The sequence below is a fragment of the Pteropus vampyrus genome, unplaced genomic scaffold, assembly GCF_000151845.1.
Source record: "Pteropus vampyrus isolate Shadow unplaced genomic scaffold, Pvam_2.0 Scaffold47, whole genome shotgun sequence".
Classification (NCBI taxonomy): domain Eukaryota; kingdom Metazoa; phylum Chordata; class Mammalia; order Chiroptera; family Pteropodidae; genus Pteropus; species Pteropus vampyrus.
The window spans coordinates 3,792,541-3,811,386 of record NW_011888828.1 but is presented as its reverse complement, the minus strand read 5'-3'; the positions used below and the strand labels follow the sequence as shown (position 1 = coordinate 3,811,386).

At 31.5% G+C, this 18,846-nt stretch overlaps 1 protein-coding gene across 5 annotated transcripts in view; it reads right to left on the bottom strand.

Moving 5' to 3' along the window:
* The window catches only part of LRBA (LPS responsive beige-like anchor protein), a 573,246-nt gene that overhangs the window by 410,842 nt on the left and 143,558 nt on the right, over nucleotides 1–18,846 (bottom strand). For all 5 annotated transcript variants that reach the window (XM_023530214.1, XM_023530213.1, XM_023530212.1 and 2 more), the window contains 3 exons: nucleotides 16,929–17,007; nucleotides 15,301–15,434; nucleotides 8,231–8,292 (listed from right to left, as the gene is read on the bottom strand). In XM_023530214.1, the coding sequence (XP_023385982.1) occupies nucleotides 8,231–8,292; nucleotides 15,301–15,434; nucleotides 16,929–17,007 (275 nt within the window). The remainder of the gene's footprint in view (nucleotides 1–8,230; nucleotides 8,293–15,300; nucleotides 15,435–16,928; nucleotides 17,008–18,846) is intronic.

Genomic DNA, 18,846 nt, shown 5'->3' with positions numbered 1-18,846 from the left:
AGACTCATGGACAACAGACTAGTGGTTACCAGAGAGGAGGGGGGAGGGGGAAGGTAGATGGGGTAAAGCAGGTCAAATATGTGGTGAAAGAAAGAAATCTAACTATGAGAAATAAACACAGAGTAAAAATATATGTATCTTACTGTTAAAATGTACAGCTGAAACTTATTGGATTTCCTTAACCAATGTTACATTGTAGTATATATGTCAATGTCACTACTTTTTAAAAAGTAGTGGCTTAAAGGTGCTAGAAATAATTCTACAGAAAGGAAAACCAACATGCACAAAATTGATTTCTCCATAAGAAGTCATCAGCTGTGACTCTTCTAACCAGGTAGGTCCTTCTGAGACCCAAAGGCGATCAAGCAAAAGGGCTTTAATATGTTTCACTTTCTTACTTTAAAACATTTAAGTAAGCATCAGGTAAGGGTTCAGAATTAGGGTTTGAAGCCTATATATAAGGGCTAACTTGCCTTTCAGATTAAGACAGAATTGGATAAAAGACAATTATAAAATAGAATGGTGTCTGTTCTTTAAGGTAAATACTTTTTAATGAATCAAAATCTCAAGAATTTTAAAGGCAACTTTACCTAAACAAATTATAACAATTTATTCAATAAATACCTATTATATGTTTACTTTATTATAATCCTGGCACTAAAAAACAATATAGACAAAATAAACAAGAAATGGTTTCCTGATCTCAAGAATTTTTCAATCTAATAAAATAAAAATTAAAATATAGCATGACAAGTACTAAAATAGCTCTCATGTCTATAAATTTAACTCTTCTTTAGCACTTATCTCCATAAATTTAACTCTAAGATAGAGTTCTCTAAGCTCGTAAATTTGCACCCCTTAATCCAATGCTGGGGCATCTAAGCTAAGAACTGAAAATGAATAAGAGTAAATAAAATGTGAAATTATTTTAATTTATAATAAGTGAACATATATTAATTGAGTATCTTTATTATATATTCACAGAGAGATTTTGGTATGTCCTCATGCCAAAACATGTTTGTTGCAAAGACTGAGTTCTTCGGATTGTATCAGAAGAAGAGCAAATTCCTATGTAAATATAATGATTGTTCCTAAATATATCTGCATGAATTTTAACTACCAGTATTTCATTCTCCACTCACTCCTCAGGGTTAAGGATCACCAAGATAGATTCTGTTTACTATCTCTAGAAATTGCCTTATACACAAATTGTACTTTATAAAACAAGACTTATTACAAGTTGCAGTAAAAACAAAACAAAACCTGTACTTAACCATCAGTAATTTCTTGATTCTTAATTATTTAACCCTACTAACCTCTTTAATGATGATTTCATATTTTTTTTATTATTTCTAGGTCTTGATTGCAAGCTATCTCAAATCTTGGTTGTTTAAATGGATGACATGTAAAGATCAGCCACTGTACAATTTCGCCATGTACTATTATAGTCTATAGCTAAAATTTTATTCATTTATTTGACAAAATCTTAATAAAAGTTTATTTCATTAGACACTATATCATATGGCATTCACATACAGAATAATTTCATTTTCTTTGGACCTCTTTAGGTGCACAGTAAAGTTCAATTCTATAGATAGGTCATATCCCATTAATATATGTAATATCCCACTAATGTAAAATATATTCTGACCCTGATTTCTCACTTTATGCTACATACTAGAACATGAAAACAGAGATTAAACATAATATTGACTAAAAATGTAATGTGATTCACTCAACCAAAATAGGAAATAGCTATATAATTAATTGGTGTCAAAATATTTTATTCGTAAACTATGGGTTAGTTCTGCATAAAATATTGTAAAAAATACACACATAGAGACATGCCTGGTTAAACTTAGGTTGTTCTAGAAGGAATATCAACTCTTACTGTAATCAGTTCTGAAGATCTACACCTTCAGAAACAACATATAAATTGGGAGTTATGTTTGAATTACCTACAAAAGAGCGAGAACAAGTGACTGAAGTAATTTATTTTGATTGAAGCATAATTTTCCATATTGATTGATTTTCTTTAATCACTGTGATTGCAGGAGCAGAGAAAAACAGAAGCAGAATACAAAAAAAGAGGCATTTCTTAGATTATTCACTGCCTCACCTCTAATGCAAGAGTAGCTTTTCTCAAATTATATTTTACAAAAATCATCTACAAACACTATGTCCATAAAAGGACTCTGTGATCAAATGTTACTATTATTCCCATTACAGATGCAACAATAGACATTAATATACACATATTTACACACACACACACACACACACACTAAAAGGCCTTGATGGTTCCCTTCAGTAAAGAAACCTAATTATTTTTAAACCAATATTTTCCAAACTTATTTACCACCATACGCTTTTTTTTCACAGAACATTCATTATCATCACACAGCACACACAACGTGATTTCCTGTAATGAAAAACTTGGATAGTGAGAACTGATCAAATTAGCACATGGCTACCACAAATCCAACCAAGGGAAATTATGGGTACTGCAAAGAGTAGAGAAAATGCTTTAAGAGCTTTAATATCTATTGATCCTGATGAAATTGTAAAAACACAGGTAAAACTTGGAAAAAATTCTGACGGAAAGTCAAAGGAACCTGATTCATTCATGACAAGAAAAATACAGCATAAATAATGGATTGATAAATACAATTTTTTTGTACTCCAGCATAACTCTACTCTCTGCCTCTGTGTTTTGTATTTCTCTTAAAGTCCGTATAAAATTCTATGTGTACTACAATTATTTGTCTCTCTCACTATAGTTTCTTAAAAGGAGGGGCTCATCTTAAAAGCATTCAATAAATACCATAAGAAGGCATAGAGAGGAGGACTCAGGGCAGATAAATTCACACAAAGCTCTGTAGGATAGCATTTGAACTGAGCCTGATAAGACAGTAAAAACAAAAGATTCTAAAAGTATAGTTAATTGCCTCATCATATCACTGTATAAAAGCTTCATACCATAACAGGATTTCGTTATACGCTAAAAAATGCATAAGGAATTTTAAAAGACCTATATTTCCAATAAGCAACTTATACTCAAATTCTTATTCTGAGGATGGCACAACTTAATCCTTTGTTTTACTGGCTCAATTATTTCTTTGTGAAAAACAAACCATTTTCTTAACACTGGATAGTGAATTTTAGTTTAAAAAAAAAAAAGGTTGAAGGGTAACAAATACAGAGCACCAAGTCTAAGAGACACGATTTTTTTAAAAAAGTAAATCTCCATTTATATTACGTTCTCCAGTAAGTAAAACTCATCCATGATAACTGAAATCAAATCAGTGGCAACCTGAGGTGATAGGGTAGCAATTAAATTGCAAAGAGGCACAGAAAACTTTCTGGATTGAAATGGTTGTTACATGGTAGTGTATATGTCAAAATTCATCAAACTGTAAACTTAACATGCATCATATATTGTATATAAATTATGCTGCAATAAAGTTAATTTTTAAAAGAAGTAAATCTGATTAAGCTAAAAGAAAATAAAAAACTAAGACCTTATTAATAAATGACTATAGTCTTAGTAATGACAAAACAGCTGACTTAATAAAAACACTCAATACATTTTAATGATATACAAAAGTATGGTGGTATTTCATAATGAAAAAGACCAAAAGGCAAAAAGCCCCGAATATGGTCATGTATGACCAATGTTACCATTTAATAATTATGTAAATATTTGATTGAACAGTAATTATGCTGGACATTAGAGATACAACAGAAAACAGTGCTTGCCTTCAAAAGACTTAAGCTCTTATGGGAGAGAACTAAAAATCATAGACAATTTAAATAAAGAATGACTTAAATAAAAAATGAAATGGGCCAGTGAGTGCTCTGGGTAAATACCTCACTTAGGCTTAGAGCTGTAGGGAAGAGAGGAGTCAAAGAACCCTTCCAGAAGTTAGCTGGGGGCTGAATTATTAATTTATTACATAAATATTCATTGGGCAGCCATCGGGTGCCTGGGACTGTGCTGAGTACTAAGTATACTTTAATAGGCAAAACAGAAATAGCTCATAGGGCCTAAAGTACAGAGAGGGAGATAAACAATAAAAAAAATAATAAACTAGCACATGTATACTTAAAATCTGTGGTTACAGTCTACATTGTATATTAAGATGAAGACAAGCAAAAAGATACCAACTATAGATATGATAATCTGAGAACAGAATAATTAAGCTGAGTTCTGGAAGATGAGAAGAAGCCAATAATTAGTCACCAAATTTGGAGCAGGAAGTTTTTAGGAAAAAAGCATATACCAAGACACAAAAATATGATGGCACATTTGGATAACTTTAAATAGTTAAGAATAGTTTGAAAATAGATACAAAAACAGTGTGGCAAGAAATGAGGTCTGAACAGTAAGAGGGGCCTAAAAATAAGGGAAGACACCTTTGTGCCACAGTGAAGAGCTGCTTTGCTTCCCGCACCTGCCACCCTTTGGTCTGTTTAAATTATCTACTTTACCCAAAATACCCATCACAACTATATAAAGAAAAAGTTCATGAAATAAAAAGTCAAGAGCATTAACATTAATGTCACACATTAAGAAGGAATAAGCTCAAATGGGAGAAAACCAGAATTAGTGAAATTACAGAAGAGTGAAGAGAAGAAGATCTATAAAGACTCAGAAAAAAATTTAAGTGGAAAAAAATCAAACACAAAACTGACACAAAGGAATCATAAGAATGGTGATATCTAGTTCTTATTATAACTTTTAAATCAATAATTCAGAGGTATAGAAACAAACATTTGATCATAAATTGACAAAAAATGACCAAATCTTATATTATTACCTTCACATAAAAGAAATACTTCCCAAAATAGCAACGATCTACATATTTTGAAAAAAAATTTCTAAAAGAGAAATCAGACTAGCACAGTATTTTAAATGAACTTTTCCTGCTAATTAATTACTCAGACAGGATGCTAGGCCAGACTACATGGTACTTCTAGTTTTTCTATATACTCTATGCATTTCTGATAAATGGGAAAAGAATAGATGACCTGGCAGAAGGCTCAGACAATAATATGTGATTTACAGGACATGAATGCAGCTACCACAAGATTTATCTGACAGCCCTCTCCGATAGTGGACTGTTGAGTATCCGATGGAATGATTTCTAGTCTAGAAAGTCTACTACTGAGTAGCCATACACATTATTTATTTATTAGATGTTTTGGGTTGAAACCATTTTTAAATGATGCACTTCACAATGCAGAGTCATAAATTTAGCTTTAAACCCAAGAAGGGAGGTAGTGTTATTGGAATGTATGTCATACTGAATTAGGATGAGCAATGCAACGCTTTTATAAAGTGGCCTTGAATGCAATGTCAATTCTTTCAAAAATGATATTAATGTCAAATGAGCAAGAAACAAACACTTTACACAATGTTAGAATACTATTACTTGATCTATTTAACATTTTCTTTAAATTCATATAGATTTCTATGAGGTTTATACACATACACAACAAGTACTGGGCACAAATGAGTTACATGCTTATGAAAAACTGAATCTGAAACATAATTGAGAACTTGTTCAATTTTTTTTTCTGTGCACCAGAGAATGCAGACCTTGCTAAGGAAAATATACATTCTTATTTCAAAGAGGTAAAAATTTAAATCATGTTTTGGAGCTTAAGTAGCTCTTGAATTATTTTATAAGGGATTCAATATCTGAATAAACCTTAAGTATATATATCGTTACTCAAAAATATATTTGAAGAAAGCTTTTCAAATCTAAAAGATGACATTTTGCCTTAACAATGTTAAAACTTAAATGGGACAAAATAAGAAAAGGTGCCGAATCAACCTATTAATGAATGAATAGATATTGAAAAATATAATCCTAGCTGAAGCTTTAAGAAAATATATAGTGATCTATTTGGTCTTAACAGCCAGCCAATGTGATCATTTTCTCATTTCTTAAATTTAGGCTCTACATTCTCTTTTGTAATAAAATGTAGTTAGTTTAAACAGTGGGTTAAAAAGAATGTGAAAAGAAAAGTTTTAAATGAAGAAAAATAATCAGAACATGGCTGATTGTCATAAAATTAACATCAACTAATTTGTAAAGTTTTAAATCAAATTTGCAGATGTAAAGTTCATAAGCATATCCCATTATTTATGTGATTAAAAAAGAGTTTTTGACCTGATCTTTCGATCTCTGGCACTCAATCCTCTCCATCTCCTCTTAAAAAATTAATTAAAATTTTAGCAAGATGCTAGCTTTTCACTTCCCACCCTATCTCAGACTGAAAAAAAATATCAATCAAACTCAAGCCATCCCCACCCAATATCTGCAAAATGTCGGCTTCAAATTCAATTTCATCTCTCTTAAGCTTTCATGTAGAAGAAGATAGTTCACTTCTTAACAAAATAAATCACTTTTGTGATTGCCAATCTGACCTCTTTAAATTAGGAAAATTCAAAGTGAAAAATGTAATTATCACCCCGGAACAATCTGTATACATCTGGAGCTAATTCTGGCTTCATTTTTCACATCATTTTTCACACTGTGCAACATCTTAGAGATGCCATGGAACTTTTGAAGAACTCATAAAAAATGTGAAAGACTTCAAATAACCAATAATGTATTTTATTCAAACAAAAATCTTGAGAATATCTGATTTTTGCAACTAACTCTACTAAGTGAGCGTCATATCCTATTTGATTAGATTAATATTAAACAGCACTGTGACATACATGACAAATAGGTGTATTAAAATATGTCATTCTTTATCTTTTCAGCTTCTACATTCGACTATGTAATAAACTATATCTGAAATAGTTTTCCTGTAGCAAGAATATATTCAATTCTTCTACACGAGAAAGTGAAACTTCATTATCAAAAATCACCCATGAAACAATTATATCACAATAAACAACTCATCATGCTGTGAAGAAATGTCCGAAACTGTAAGCAAATGATTCTGAAAAGTAAGGGTTATTTCATGTCAATACAAGAATAGCATATGGTAATTTCCATCTAAGAAATAAGCATGCGATTATTTCAAATAAGAACACTTAATGGGAAATTTTATCCAGTCAGCTTTTAAAGAAATGGAGCTTTCTTTTTTAAAAAATGATTAAATTATAAAAAACAAAACAAAACAAAACAAGATTCTCACTGAATCTAAGAATAATAAGCCCACTAGAAACATAACTACTCCTCACAAGTTCATTATAAAAATCTATTAGGTATAATCTCTAGAAGTAACTGTTCTTATTGCATTTTATTGACAATGCACAGTATTGATTTTTCACACCTATGATTCTTTAATTTGTATTCATGAAATGTCCATCAGCACAGTCTAAATAAATTTAGCAATATAAGAACTAAAATAAATCGATGCAAAGAAACATTAATTTTGCATTATCCTTATTCGTCAGGCAAGTAAACCATAAGAGTTGTAAATGAAGGTCAAAGGTTTTGAAATGGGTCAGAACCCTTGACCTCTAGACCAATATCCTTCCTATTAAAAAAGGCTATTTTAAAGTTTTAAGTAGGGGAATTTACTACCAGCAAGATATCATTTTAAAAAGACTACAAAGAAAACTCTCAATAAAATCATTCATCTATTTAATTACAAAACAGAAGAGAAAACAACACAGGAAACATGACTTTTACATAAGTTTTTTTTTTTTAATCATTAAAGTTTACCATATAAGGTATAACGTTTCTGAACACAGAAAGTAATTTTGCTTTTAGAAATTTATTTACTACATCTTATTTTGAGGGCTGCCATATTTTTGTTGTTTTCCCAAATCTACTCTTTATGTCAAAAATAATTAGCAATGACAAGAATTCAAAATTATTTATCACTCATTTTATAACCTCTGCACAAAAGGGAAGTAAACCCATTATTCCCAGGGGAGTCAAGAGTGGCACTCCACAAGGTATAGAAATAAATCTGTTTCTATAACCTTAATACACGCAGTAAAGAAATTTAGCCATCTCAAGATAGTTTGATCTAGACATTTTTAATGTAACTCTAAAAACCTCCATTTCTATTTCATCTATCCTATTTATCTCAGCACTAATTTCAAAATCATCAGCTAGAATCAAAGACAAGAACTAATCCTTTGGCAAAGAAATAAAATTATTATAACAAAAATTATCGAATAAAACAATTACAACTTCCTTGCAAAATTAATTTATGTGAGAATTCACTTTTAATTCGACATATACTCATCACTCACCTGTGAACACAGTAGCATAACCAACTCCACAACTGAACTACTAGACTTCATGCAAACCAGACCTAAAGAGAATTAAAAAAAAATTACAAAGAAACAAATATGAGGGATTTATTTGTCATATACAACTTTGTCCAAATTGATTAAAATAAAATTTAACATCTTGCTAAGAATCAAACCCGCACACATTTGATCACGTGAGTAAATAAGGTAACGCTGCAATTACTTTAAACTCGGCTTCAAAACTAACACAATTTATTTTATAAATTATTTCATTTCGGCTTTGAAACTACTAAAACATTTATTACAACTTCATATATAATGACATTTCATAATACTTATAGAAATGTGCACAACATATGCCATATTGATCAATATCATCTACATTTTGTTTTGGAGAGCTGATTGTTATACATGCAGAGAAGGGAAATGGCTCCCTGACCTTTGCTTTCTCCACCACACACTCTCCCTTCAACCCTCTAGCTATCAATCAAGTTTCCATTTTGTTTCATGGCAGCAGACATCCCAAACACTCTTATTAGTACCTTGACCTGTGACCTCACACTAAACCTTAACAGAAGTGCAAGCCGTTGTCTGTTATATATTCTTCATTTCTTATAAATTCATTTACATTTTCTCTTTTATGTTTCATTTGGGCTCACAAAAATATCAGGAAGAAACTGTTATACAATTCTCTCAAGAATTCTTTAGTTTTGATTTCCAATGAAACCTAAAGTAATTCAAAGAATAGGTTATAACCAGTATCTTTAAAAAGCAATGCTAATAATTAAAAGCACTAACTTACTAAATTATAATACTAATAATCAGAAAAATTATAAATGTTATTCTATATTTTTCTAAGTGAACACAAGTTTAGGTTCTATGGTGTAACAACTAAAAAAATTCCTGGTGGCCCTATACATGCTACAGAATTACCTTCTTTCTTTCTCCCTATTTAAGCCCTATTCCATCTTATTCCCTCTCTTTAATCTTCTTGCTCTATAGTTCTCTCTCCCTCCATAAGCATGATGCCTCATACCTACTGATGATACATGCTGGCATCCTGTAGCCTTAGAAACAGCATTCAAGTTAAACAGGTTTTTTACTCTCTTCACTTTTTAGAAAGTTAGAACCATTTTTTCTCAATGTCTGAAAAAATATATAACATAGAAATGATGGTAATAGTGTCAGCACTGGCATGAAAATAAGCTACGGAACATCTACATGTTTCATTAGGCAAGTAGGTCATTAACTAGACTAAACTGTAGTTTCTATAAAGGTAAAATGAACACAGTTCCTCAGGCCATTGCCATGGCTGAAAGAAAAGGCACAGTAATACTCCATCTCTTATTGCTCGTGTGGCCCTCTGCTGAAGCCCTTTGGTCTGAAAACTTGTCACTTTTTCATAAAATGTAACCCAACTATAGGAAGTTCTATATACTTCAACTTCAAAAAGCAACTATTTCCAGCAAGTAAATTCAGATCTTTCAACAATTAGGTCATTACTCCTTATTGCTCTATTCTAGAGCAACCAGATTCACACCAGCTTTCCTTTTTGGTGAAGAATTTGGGCCATGATCTGGTACAGCCTTTTCTATCCACTCAGACAAAGAACACTGATGATAAAAAGTGTCTTGAGACATCCAAAGTTAGAAAGATTCATAGGTGCACTTTTGTCCCCTTTACAACATATGACAGGATAGCTCAATACTTATATACTTAAGAAACATTATATTTTTACTTAAGAAACATTATACTTATTTCTCAGTAATAAAGGTTAGCAAATCAGAAGAGGATTGATGTTACCTAGATGGATGTGAAGACTCAGAAAAAATATATCCACTGATCAATGAGTTGCATGTTAAATGATAGTAAACGTCAAATAACATTTCATAGTTTCCTTAGAACAATTCATATGTTTTTGGAGTGGGGTATTGTAGATTTCTAAAGGATGGGATTAGAGGCCAGGATAGATGGTATGTTAAATTTTAAAAGAGCTTTACAGGACAAAAGATACCTTATATTAGACCTCTCAAATTTAGCTCCCTGCCTAAACACAAATATATAATCTTGGGAGTACATAAACAAGAGATAATCCCAATAAGGGACTTGGTATAAGATTGCACAACATAATCACATTTCTATTTCTGACCCAAACTTTTGCTTTTGGGTGACACTGGTTACATGTATGAAAAAGCAAGAAATGAATTATAAACCAGTAAATCTGTCTTCAGATTTACATTCAGACTCTTAGAATTATCCAAAGGAAGGCTGTAAAATAACACTTGGAGTAAATTTGTAAGTTATTGCAGAAGTATCATTTTCCATTCTCTGTCTGTCTCTTTCTCTATCTCTCTCCCTCCTTCCCTCTCTCTATTATTGTCCCAATTAGCAGAAAGTGAACAAGACTTAGAGATCTGAAGAGCCCATAATCTGACTTCTCTAAAGGTCTCCCAGAATAATAGTCAGGTTCAGTCTGGTTTTATTTTAGGTTGGTTTTTCAAAGATACGAAATTTTAGTCTCCTCGAAAAAGATAAATCCAAGATACCAAAGCAAGAGTGTTACGCTCTTTTGGAGTTTCATGACGAAAGACCACTACAATTTCTTCACCAGCAACTATTTATCTCACCTCCATTATCACTGTTTCTCCTTACTGCTAAACTCAGAAATATTAAATGATTTACCAGATATCAACCTAGCAACACCTGAACCCACTGATCTATCTAATCTTCCAAGTATACCATAAAAAACTGTCATAACCATTTAGCAAGTGGAACTTAACAGCCCTTTCTTAAAAAATATTTTTTAAGTCACTTAAATAATTTACAGAAAGATAAGAGGATGGTGATAATTACTAGGAGTTTTAATAACAATTTAAGCATGATAAACTCAAATGCTTATTCCATATTTTCCTGGGTTTGAACGTATTTGTATTTATCCTGTATCAGCAATGTCCTTTCTAAACAACTGTTCCTCATGAATCTGTTAACATGATATCCATCTTGTGAATATTAATTTCAAGTTCCGAATAAATTCCTAATAAGTTCTAGTTTATTGTTAATTCTTGTCCTTCTGCTTAAACTTACATTATTGCATGCATTACTCTGGAAAAGTTGGATAATTCAAAATTTTGTTGAAGAGAGGCCAGCCATCTTCTTTGCTCCAGAATTGCAAAATATTTTATTTTTTAGATTTACAAACACCATTTAGAATGCTCAATCCAATGAATTTTTTCATTTCTATATGAACTTTTCCTTACAATCACCTTTGTGTATGCACCCATCTGCCTTTAGTTTTTATTCTCTTAGAAACTGTACCAAGTAAACTGTGGTACAAAATGATCACAAACAATGGAAGAACAGTGTTACATGCCATTTTGGTAAAAATGAGATGTTTCAGATTCTTGTCACAAAACACTGTATAAATTTTGTAGAATAAACTCCTTCCTGTTGAATGATCTGCTGAGAAAACCAATTTCCTTTTTGTCCACAGAAATATACTATGCACTAATGAATTCTTGAGTTTGGTAAAATTTATGAGTACTATTCCCTGTCTCTTTAAATTCATCCTCAGATGGTCTAATAATTGCAGCATGTTTCCTCATGTCAATTGTTCTCACCTTACCATTCAATATTGGCAGAAAATGAAAATTTCTAAATTCTTAACTATATTTAATGACAGCTAAAAATAAGACCACAAAGATGGTATCCACAGATTTCTTTTACACAATATTTTTCAACTTTTTTTTCATTATTGCTCCCCCCTAAGGAGCCATTTTGGGACCTTTTTTTCTTAATTGTGCCCCCGTGAAATTTTAATTCTAAAGACTTACTGTATAGATGTACTGTAGCAAATTTCTACCATGGTCACAAACCACTGTAATATCTAAGATATTTTTGCCCTCCCCAAATACCAGTTTTTTCTCCACTGAGAAAACAAATGTATACCTTCTTAAAATCTGATGCAGTACTTTGGGAAATGCCATAAGAAAAATGAGGGTGATCCAAGAATCGTGACTTGTTTCCTATTGCACCATGATTCTAGAAGCAATTCTAGTATTCTTGTTTTATTATTTTAGTCTTTAGTATATAGTTAGGAATAATTGATAAGTAATGATGAAACAGAAAAATATTTTAAGACATAGGGAAATTAAGATAAGAATACCCCATTATAAATTTTAGATCTATAAAAAGTGTCCAATGAACTCACATATGACAATTTTAAGATAAACTTAATTCTTTTTGTTTTAGGAAGATCTCTTAAAAAAATAAAATAAAAATCAATCCTTATAAAGGATTATAACTACTTGAAAATGAGGGTTATTATCACTTAAATTGAGAAGCATTACATCTAATTAACTTTTAAATCTAACCTCAAGTCATTAGAAAATACACAGGATAAATTATTAACTGACATCACCAAAAAGCAATGGTCACAGAATGCCACAATATGTAACATTCTATAGAACAACTAACCAGGTTTCTTCAACAGGTCAATACCATAAAAACAGAGGAATAGGGGGAAACTATTTGACATTAATGATACTTAAGAGACATAACCAAATAAAATACATTGATTTTGTTTGTATCTTAATTAGAAAAAAAAAAAATTATAAAACATATTTTAAATAAAGATGAAAGTGAACTGAGTATTAGATGACATTTAAAAACTATTATTAATATTACTAGGTATAACAGCAGCAATTATGATATAAGAAAATATCTTTTTTTACATGGATTATAAATTATTTACAGATGAATCAACATGATGCCTGGCATTGTTTTAAATACTAAAGCAAAAAGAGGGGAGATGAATACAGTAACAAACAATTTTGGCAAAACAAAGATGACTTGGGTAATAATAAATTGGTAATAATAAATTGATATTGCATTTTATTAATATTTTAAATATTAATTTAAATTTAAAAAATTTTTTTTTAATTAAAAGTAATAACTTTTCCACTGCCTGGTCACACAGCTAGTCATTGGCAAGGGCAGAATTAAAACCAAAGTCTCTTGCCTTTTAGTCCAATGTTTTTTGTACAGTCTCATGCTGCAATCGCCTCCACTCAACACTTTTGTTTTACAATGTATAAAACCACCACCCCAAAAATTACTCAAAACTTAAAATACATAAGTTTCATAAAAACTCTTAGATTTGTTTTCTATTTTTATGAACACTGTCCAACGAATAGGAACTGATCAAGTTTATAATTGAGCGATGATGCATCGCCTTCCTTATCATTTTATCTGAATTTATCAGTAAAAAACTGACTCTAAAATTTTGTTAAGTGATCTAGAATTGGCAAGTTAAACACTGCTGAGTACCTAAGGTGATCCTATTTTGTTGGATCTATTCTAAAATTCAAAGAGCAACTAAAAAGCTGCAATGCTACATCAAGAGACTATATAATTAATACATTCATTTTACAGTTGAAATAAAATATAGATCATAAATTGTCACTTGTGATATGTGTTTGATACGTGAAGTATAAATTAGGAAAAAGTCCTTTGATTTTCAATTCAATTCTTTTCAAATTGTATTACTTCATTATATCAACTAGTCTAGGGCTAAATAAATTATATCCTTCAGCAGACGAAATAAATTTTCAGCCTAAACTTAATTATTTCTAAAACCTGAACTTTCTTTTTTAAATAAATATAATGCTACTACTATTTGACCGTATGAAAATGAGCTCACTCATCATCAACTCTATATACATCTATAGCAGAAATGATAATGAAATTCCTATTTTACCTTAAGCTTATTACTTATAAACATATAGATATTTTAAAGGTCAAATAAAGTGCTAATATCCCATAGTTAAAACAGAGATAAGATAAACTATTAACCTAACGATAACTTGCATTTCTATAATATCCCTATTTCTACAAGAAGAAAGGCAAAACAACTTTTAACAAAATCCTTAGGAGATCACCTAGGATTTACAATAACTAAATATTACAATAACTAAAGCTGTAAGTTAATATTTAAAGAGACTGGAGTACAGATAACTATGCTCTCCCATGATTTTTTTTAGCTTTAAGAGAATAAAAGTGTCTTGTCCTAAACCATTAACCATGGATACAGACAAGCCAGATTTAGCAAACATCTAGTAAAACATCTAGTCCAAACACTTTTGAATGCAAAATTAATTCTACATTATCAATGATGAAAGTCCTCTAGTTTCTCCTTAAAAAATTCTAGTTCAGGGATGAAGACTGGTATTTTGAAGTCAGTCTGCTAAGCTCTTAAATAGAACTGTGTAAAAAGTTTTTCTTCCTTGACCTAATATTTAATGTCTGAGGAAATTCAGGGTAAGTCTGCTTTCCCTTGGTTGAGTTACTCTCTTTAATAACTGAAGACACTCACTACACAGCAAGTTCCGGATGTAAAATTAAAAGTCCCAATAGTTCTCATCCATTCCATATTTTAAGGTTCATATAAATACTTCTCATCCATTCCATATTTCCATTCCATGGTTTCCAATCCACTTAGCAACCTACCTCTGCATATTATCTCATTTGACACAATTTCAAAGTATACAACCTAGGAAACACCCAGTAATCTATGTATAATGTAAGCAGGATAGAGTACAATATTACTGTTATTTCTACTTGTTTACAAAAAGAATTCTACGAATAGGGAGTAATAATACATTCCTCATTTTCTTAATATGCAGCAATACACTGTTGTTTATATGGATCTTAAGTTCAAGTAAAACCCCAGGTAAATGCCCCACTAATTATTGTAACACTAGCCTCTCTGATTCTCTAGTCTTATAGTTAATTTTAATGTGTTAAGAAAAAAAACTCTTAGCTCTTAGGTTCAATACATAATTTTCTGCTTCATCCAAATCACTAATAAAAAATGAACATATTAGAATGAGACGTGACATATTTTTTAAAACACTCTTATGAGAAGCTGTGTCAAAAGCTGAAAAAAACCTAATATAAAAGTCTATGTATCTCTTAATAGCCATCTAACTTTTTAAACTTGAAATTTAAACACACACACACACACGCGCGCGCACACACACACACACGTAGTGAAATAAAGAAAAATCACTTACTTGTTCCTTCTATAAGCAGTTCTTGTCCATGGCTACCCAAAAGTGTTCGAGAAAGAAAAGGTGCAAAATCCACAAAAATCTCTCGCAGAAGAGGAGCTGCCTTTTCCAAAGCATGTTCAAGTCTCTCTGTAATACTAGCATAAAGATGTTAAGTTACTCCAACTATACATTAGATTTTTATCAATTTCCTGGTTTTTAAAATGGGTTCCCACAGAAATGTAAAATTGTGTGAAAAATTAAAAACTACCTGAAGACTCATTATTGCTACGCATACCCTTCTCTCTGCCTGGAACATCCTTTTGATTCTGTTCTTTATATTTTGACCTCCACCCTGACAACCTGGTTAACACCCACTGCAAGCATCAGCTCTTATTGGACATTTTAACTAGGGTGTTCAGAGCACTCAGTTTTAGCCCCTATAACCCAAACAAACTATCTAAAGTCTTTATCAAATTTGCCTATTCATCACTAAACCATCAGCACTCTGAGTTGAAGAACTATGTCTTCATTTCTAAGTTTTCAGCTGCAGCATACAGTAGAGACTCAATCAATGTTTATAAACAGAAAGGATCAGTTCATGTTCTTTTTCATTTACATCTAATTCTATATAACAATTTCTAATGCAATCTGAACAACTTTCCATTTGAAAACAGTACACTTTATTGGCACATTTATAATGATTTCAATATATACATTAATATATGTCTTTGTGACCATATGTATATTTGTACATATATGCATATACACAAAAACACATTTAACACATATAAAAATATATTTAATGAGTTGAAAAAAGCCCCCACATTTCAGGAATTCAGAGGTATCCACATTTTCAGTTTTTAATTTATAAACCAAACACATACACAAACAGCCACTACTTATCTACTATTCACATCAAAAGCATTTCTTATTCATACTACCAACAAATTGCTACTGAAACTATCAACTGGCAAGGTACTAGAAATTTCTGCTGTCACTGACCATCTCATGCCAGCTGCTACCCTTAATACTATTCCTCTCTATTTATCTCACAGGCCCTCTTACCCCTGGACGGCACTCCAACTGCAAGCCTAACACTCGCAGTACCTAAGTGCCTGTGTTTGTGGAGTGCTATGGATTCTCCAGCTGTGGTAAGGAGGATGAAGAACTCTGGCCACAAGGGCTCTAGTGGTGGGAGTATTCACAGAATTCCAGGTGAGAATCTGAATTGCATGTTACAAATTAAACAGGTTAAATGACAGTAACTATCTACAATTCAGTATCACTATGGCTTTGGTTGACTGGCTTTAACTTTTTATTTCAGCATTTTACTTATGAAAGAGGAATAAGAAATTTTAAACTTTCAGTTTATAATCATATGAAACACAGAGCCATAAGCTCTTATCTGTGTAATTACATATTTGTATGCATATAGCATTTATTAATCACAAACAGACACTTCCCATGAAACTTTTACATCTCATAATCTTTTAAAAGGAACTCTTAAAATATTCCTATGCATCTAAAAGCCATGTAAGTTTCTAAAAACAGAGACAAAAGAAAGTTTAAAAAAAAGAACTGTAGGTAGACAGTTTAAAGAGTCATCAAAAGGACTAAATCACACATGTCCAAGTTTGCAGCATGAATACCTCATATTTGAAACTTGGTCTTGTGGAACTGAACCAACTTCTGGAACTGAAGGTAATTTTGCACTAGATGATCTACTACCTATAAAAAAATAATAATCATTTAAAGGAATTTTCTAGTTTTAGATACAAAAGTTCAAACAAAAGGGATATCTTTATATCAAGTCAACAAAAAATATATTATAATGCATTATTAAATGCCCATTATAATTTCGATAACATTAAAATCTACCAGTTAACAAGGTTTTTCTTGCATCATTTACTATATAAACCTCAGTTACACGTTCTATTATCACACCAGCCAATTCTTCCGTCCATTAGATGAAGAGGTAATAGAATAGTGAATTCTAAGTAAGATGGGGTTGCAATCCTTTCTGTTCAATGTCAAGTGTCAAGTGGTAATTGAGATTTATAAGTAGAAACATTAATTAAAGCAAAAAACAATAATGGCTAATTCCAAATTTAGCTTTAAATAAGTATTGCCTCCATTTACCATGAAAACTGTCCTTACTCAGTCACCAACTTCTGCTATACCCTAACTGTTTTTGAGTCTAGTCTAGCAAACACAACCCAGTGAACACCTGAGAAACTTTTCTTAAATGATTCAAGCAGAATTTATATTCCCTCATTTGTATCTTCACTGTAATGAGTATATAATCTACTATTACATTTGTCACACTGCATTTCAACTGCATTTTTAAATAAATGTCCATCTTACTATAATCTTTTTAAAAGCAGAGACCTACTTCATCATTGTATCCATCTATCTATAGAGCCTAGAGAACCTGACACAATAGAGGGTCTCAACTTTTGTTCATTGCAGAAATTACTCCCTTAATCATTCCCATCTTCACTTTTCAATAGGTCAATCTTCCCACCTGGTATATACTTCTCTCTTTATTTCCTACTATTTTATGTCTCTATTTTGTTCTACCTACTGTATAAAATTAATTTTCGCCATGTAATCTTACTCTCCAATGAATACTCTCACATACCCTTAAATACTCTTGTATACCTATATCATTGAATGGCCAATTCACCCTCTTATAGTATCAAGTGCTCAAACTATTTTGTCCTAAACAAGAATCATTGTCTTTATGTTTTCAGCAAATAACTGTGCTTATAAAATTTACTTAGCAAGAGAAAAATAATCACCAAGAAATTAACCACCCATGTCAGAATTAAAGAATGGATAGGAATGGAAAGAACATACATTATGCCATAAGACTTGGAAAAAATGAGTCTAAAAGACTAATCTGGAGGATAATTTACTGAGGCTTGAAAAGTTTTAAAAAGCTCAAGAGTAGGGGAAAAATAAAGTTCCTGTTTAAGGATCAGAATGCATAAGAGAATGTCATTAAATTTAAACTAGGAGAAGAATCTGAAAAAAAAAAAAAAACAGGAAGAGTCATGTCTAAGGCCAATATGAGGGAGAAGGAGGAAGAATGGACACATATAGTGTGAAATGTCCCTCTATGACACAGGGACCATAAAGTCACTGGAATCTGAGTTGGATGGTATCCTAACGACCTGGAGCGTACAAGTACAGGAGATATACTCATCTTGCTTGCAGATGCAATTCAGGAAATGAAGTTTCAGTTTCTAAGAGCAATATACTAAAAGGGTGTAAACTTAGTATTAAGGTAAATGCAGACTAAAATCTCATCACAATTCTATAGAGGGATAGACCAAGAAAGGCAGCAAACATAGTGAAGTAAATCAAACAAAGAATATGCAAAGCTGATAATCAAGGAGAGAAGAGGGGTTCAATGGATCCTGGAATATATGCACTATCAAAGGTCTGATGCTTTTGATCTGTTTTCAGAATTTCAGGCATGGGTATACTGGAAGTACATATAAGAGACAAGGTGGTGTGTACAGAAAGACATGAGACAGAAGAAGGAATGCTCATGGAGGATGT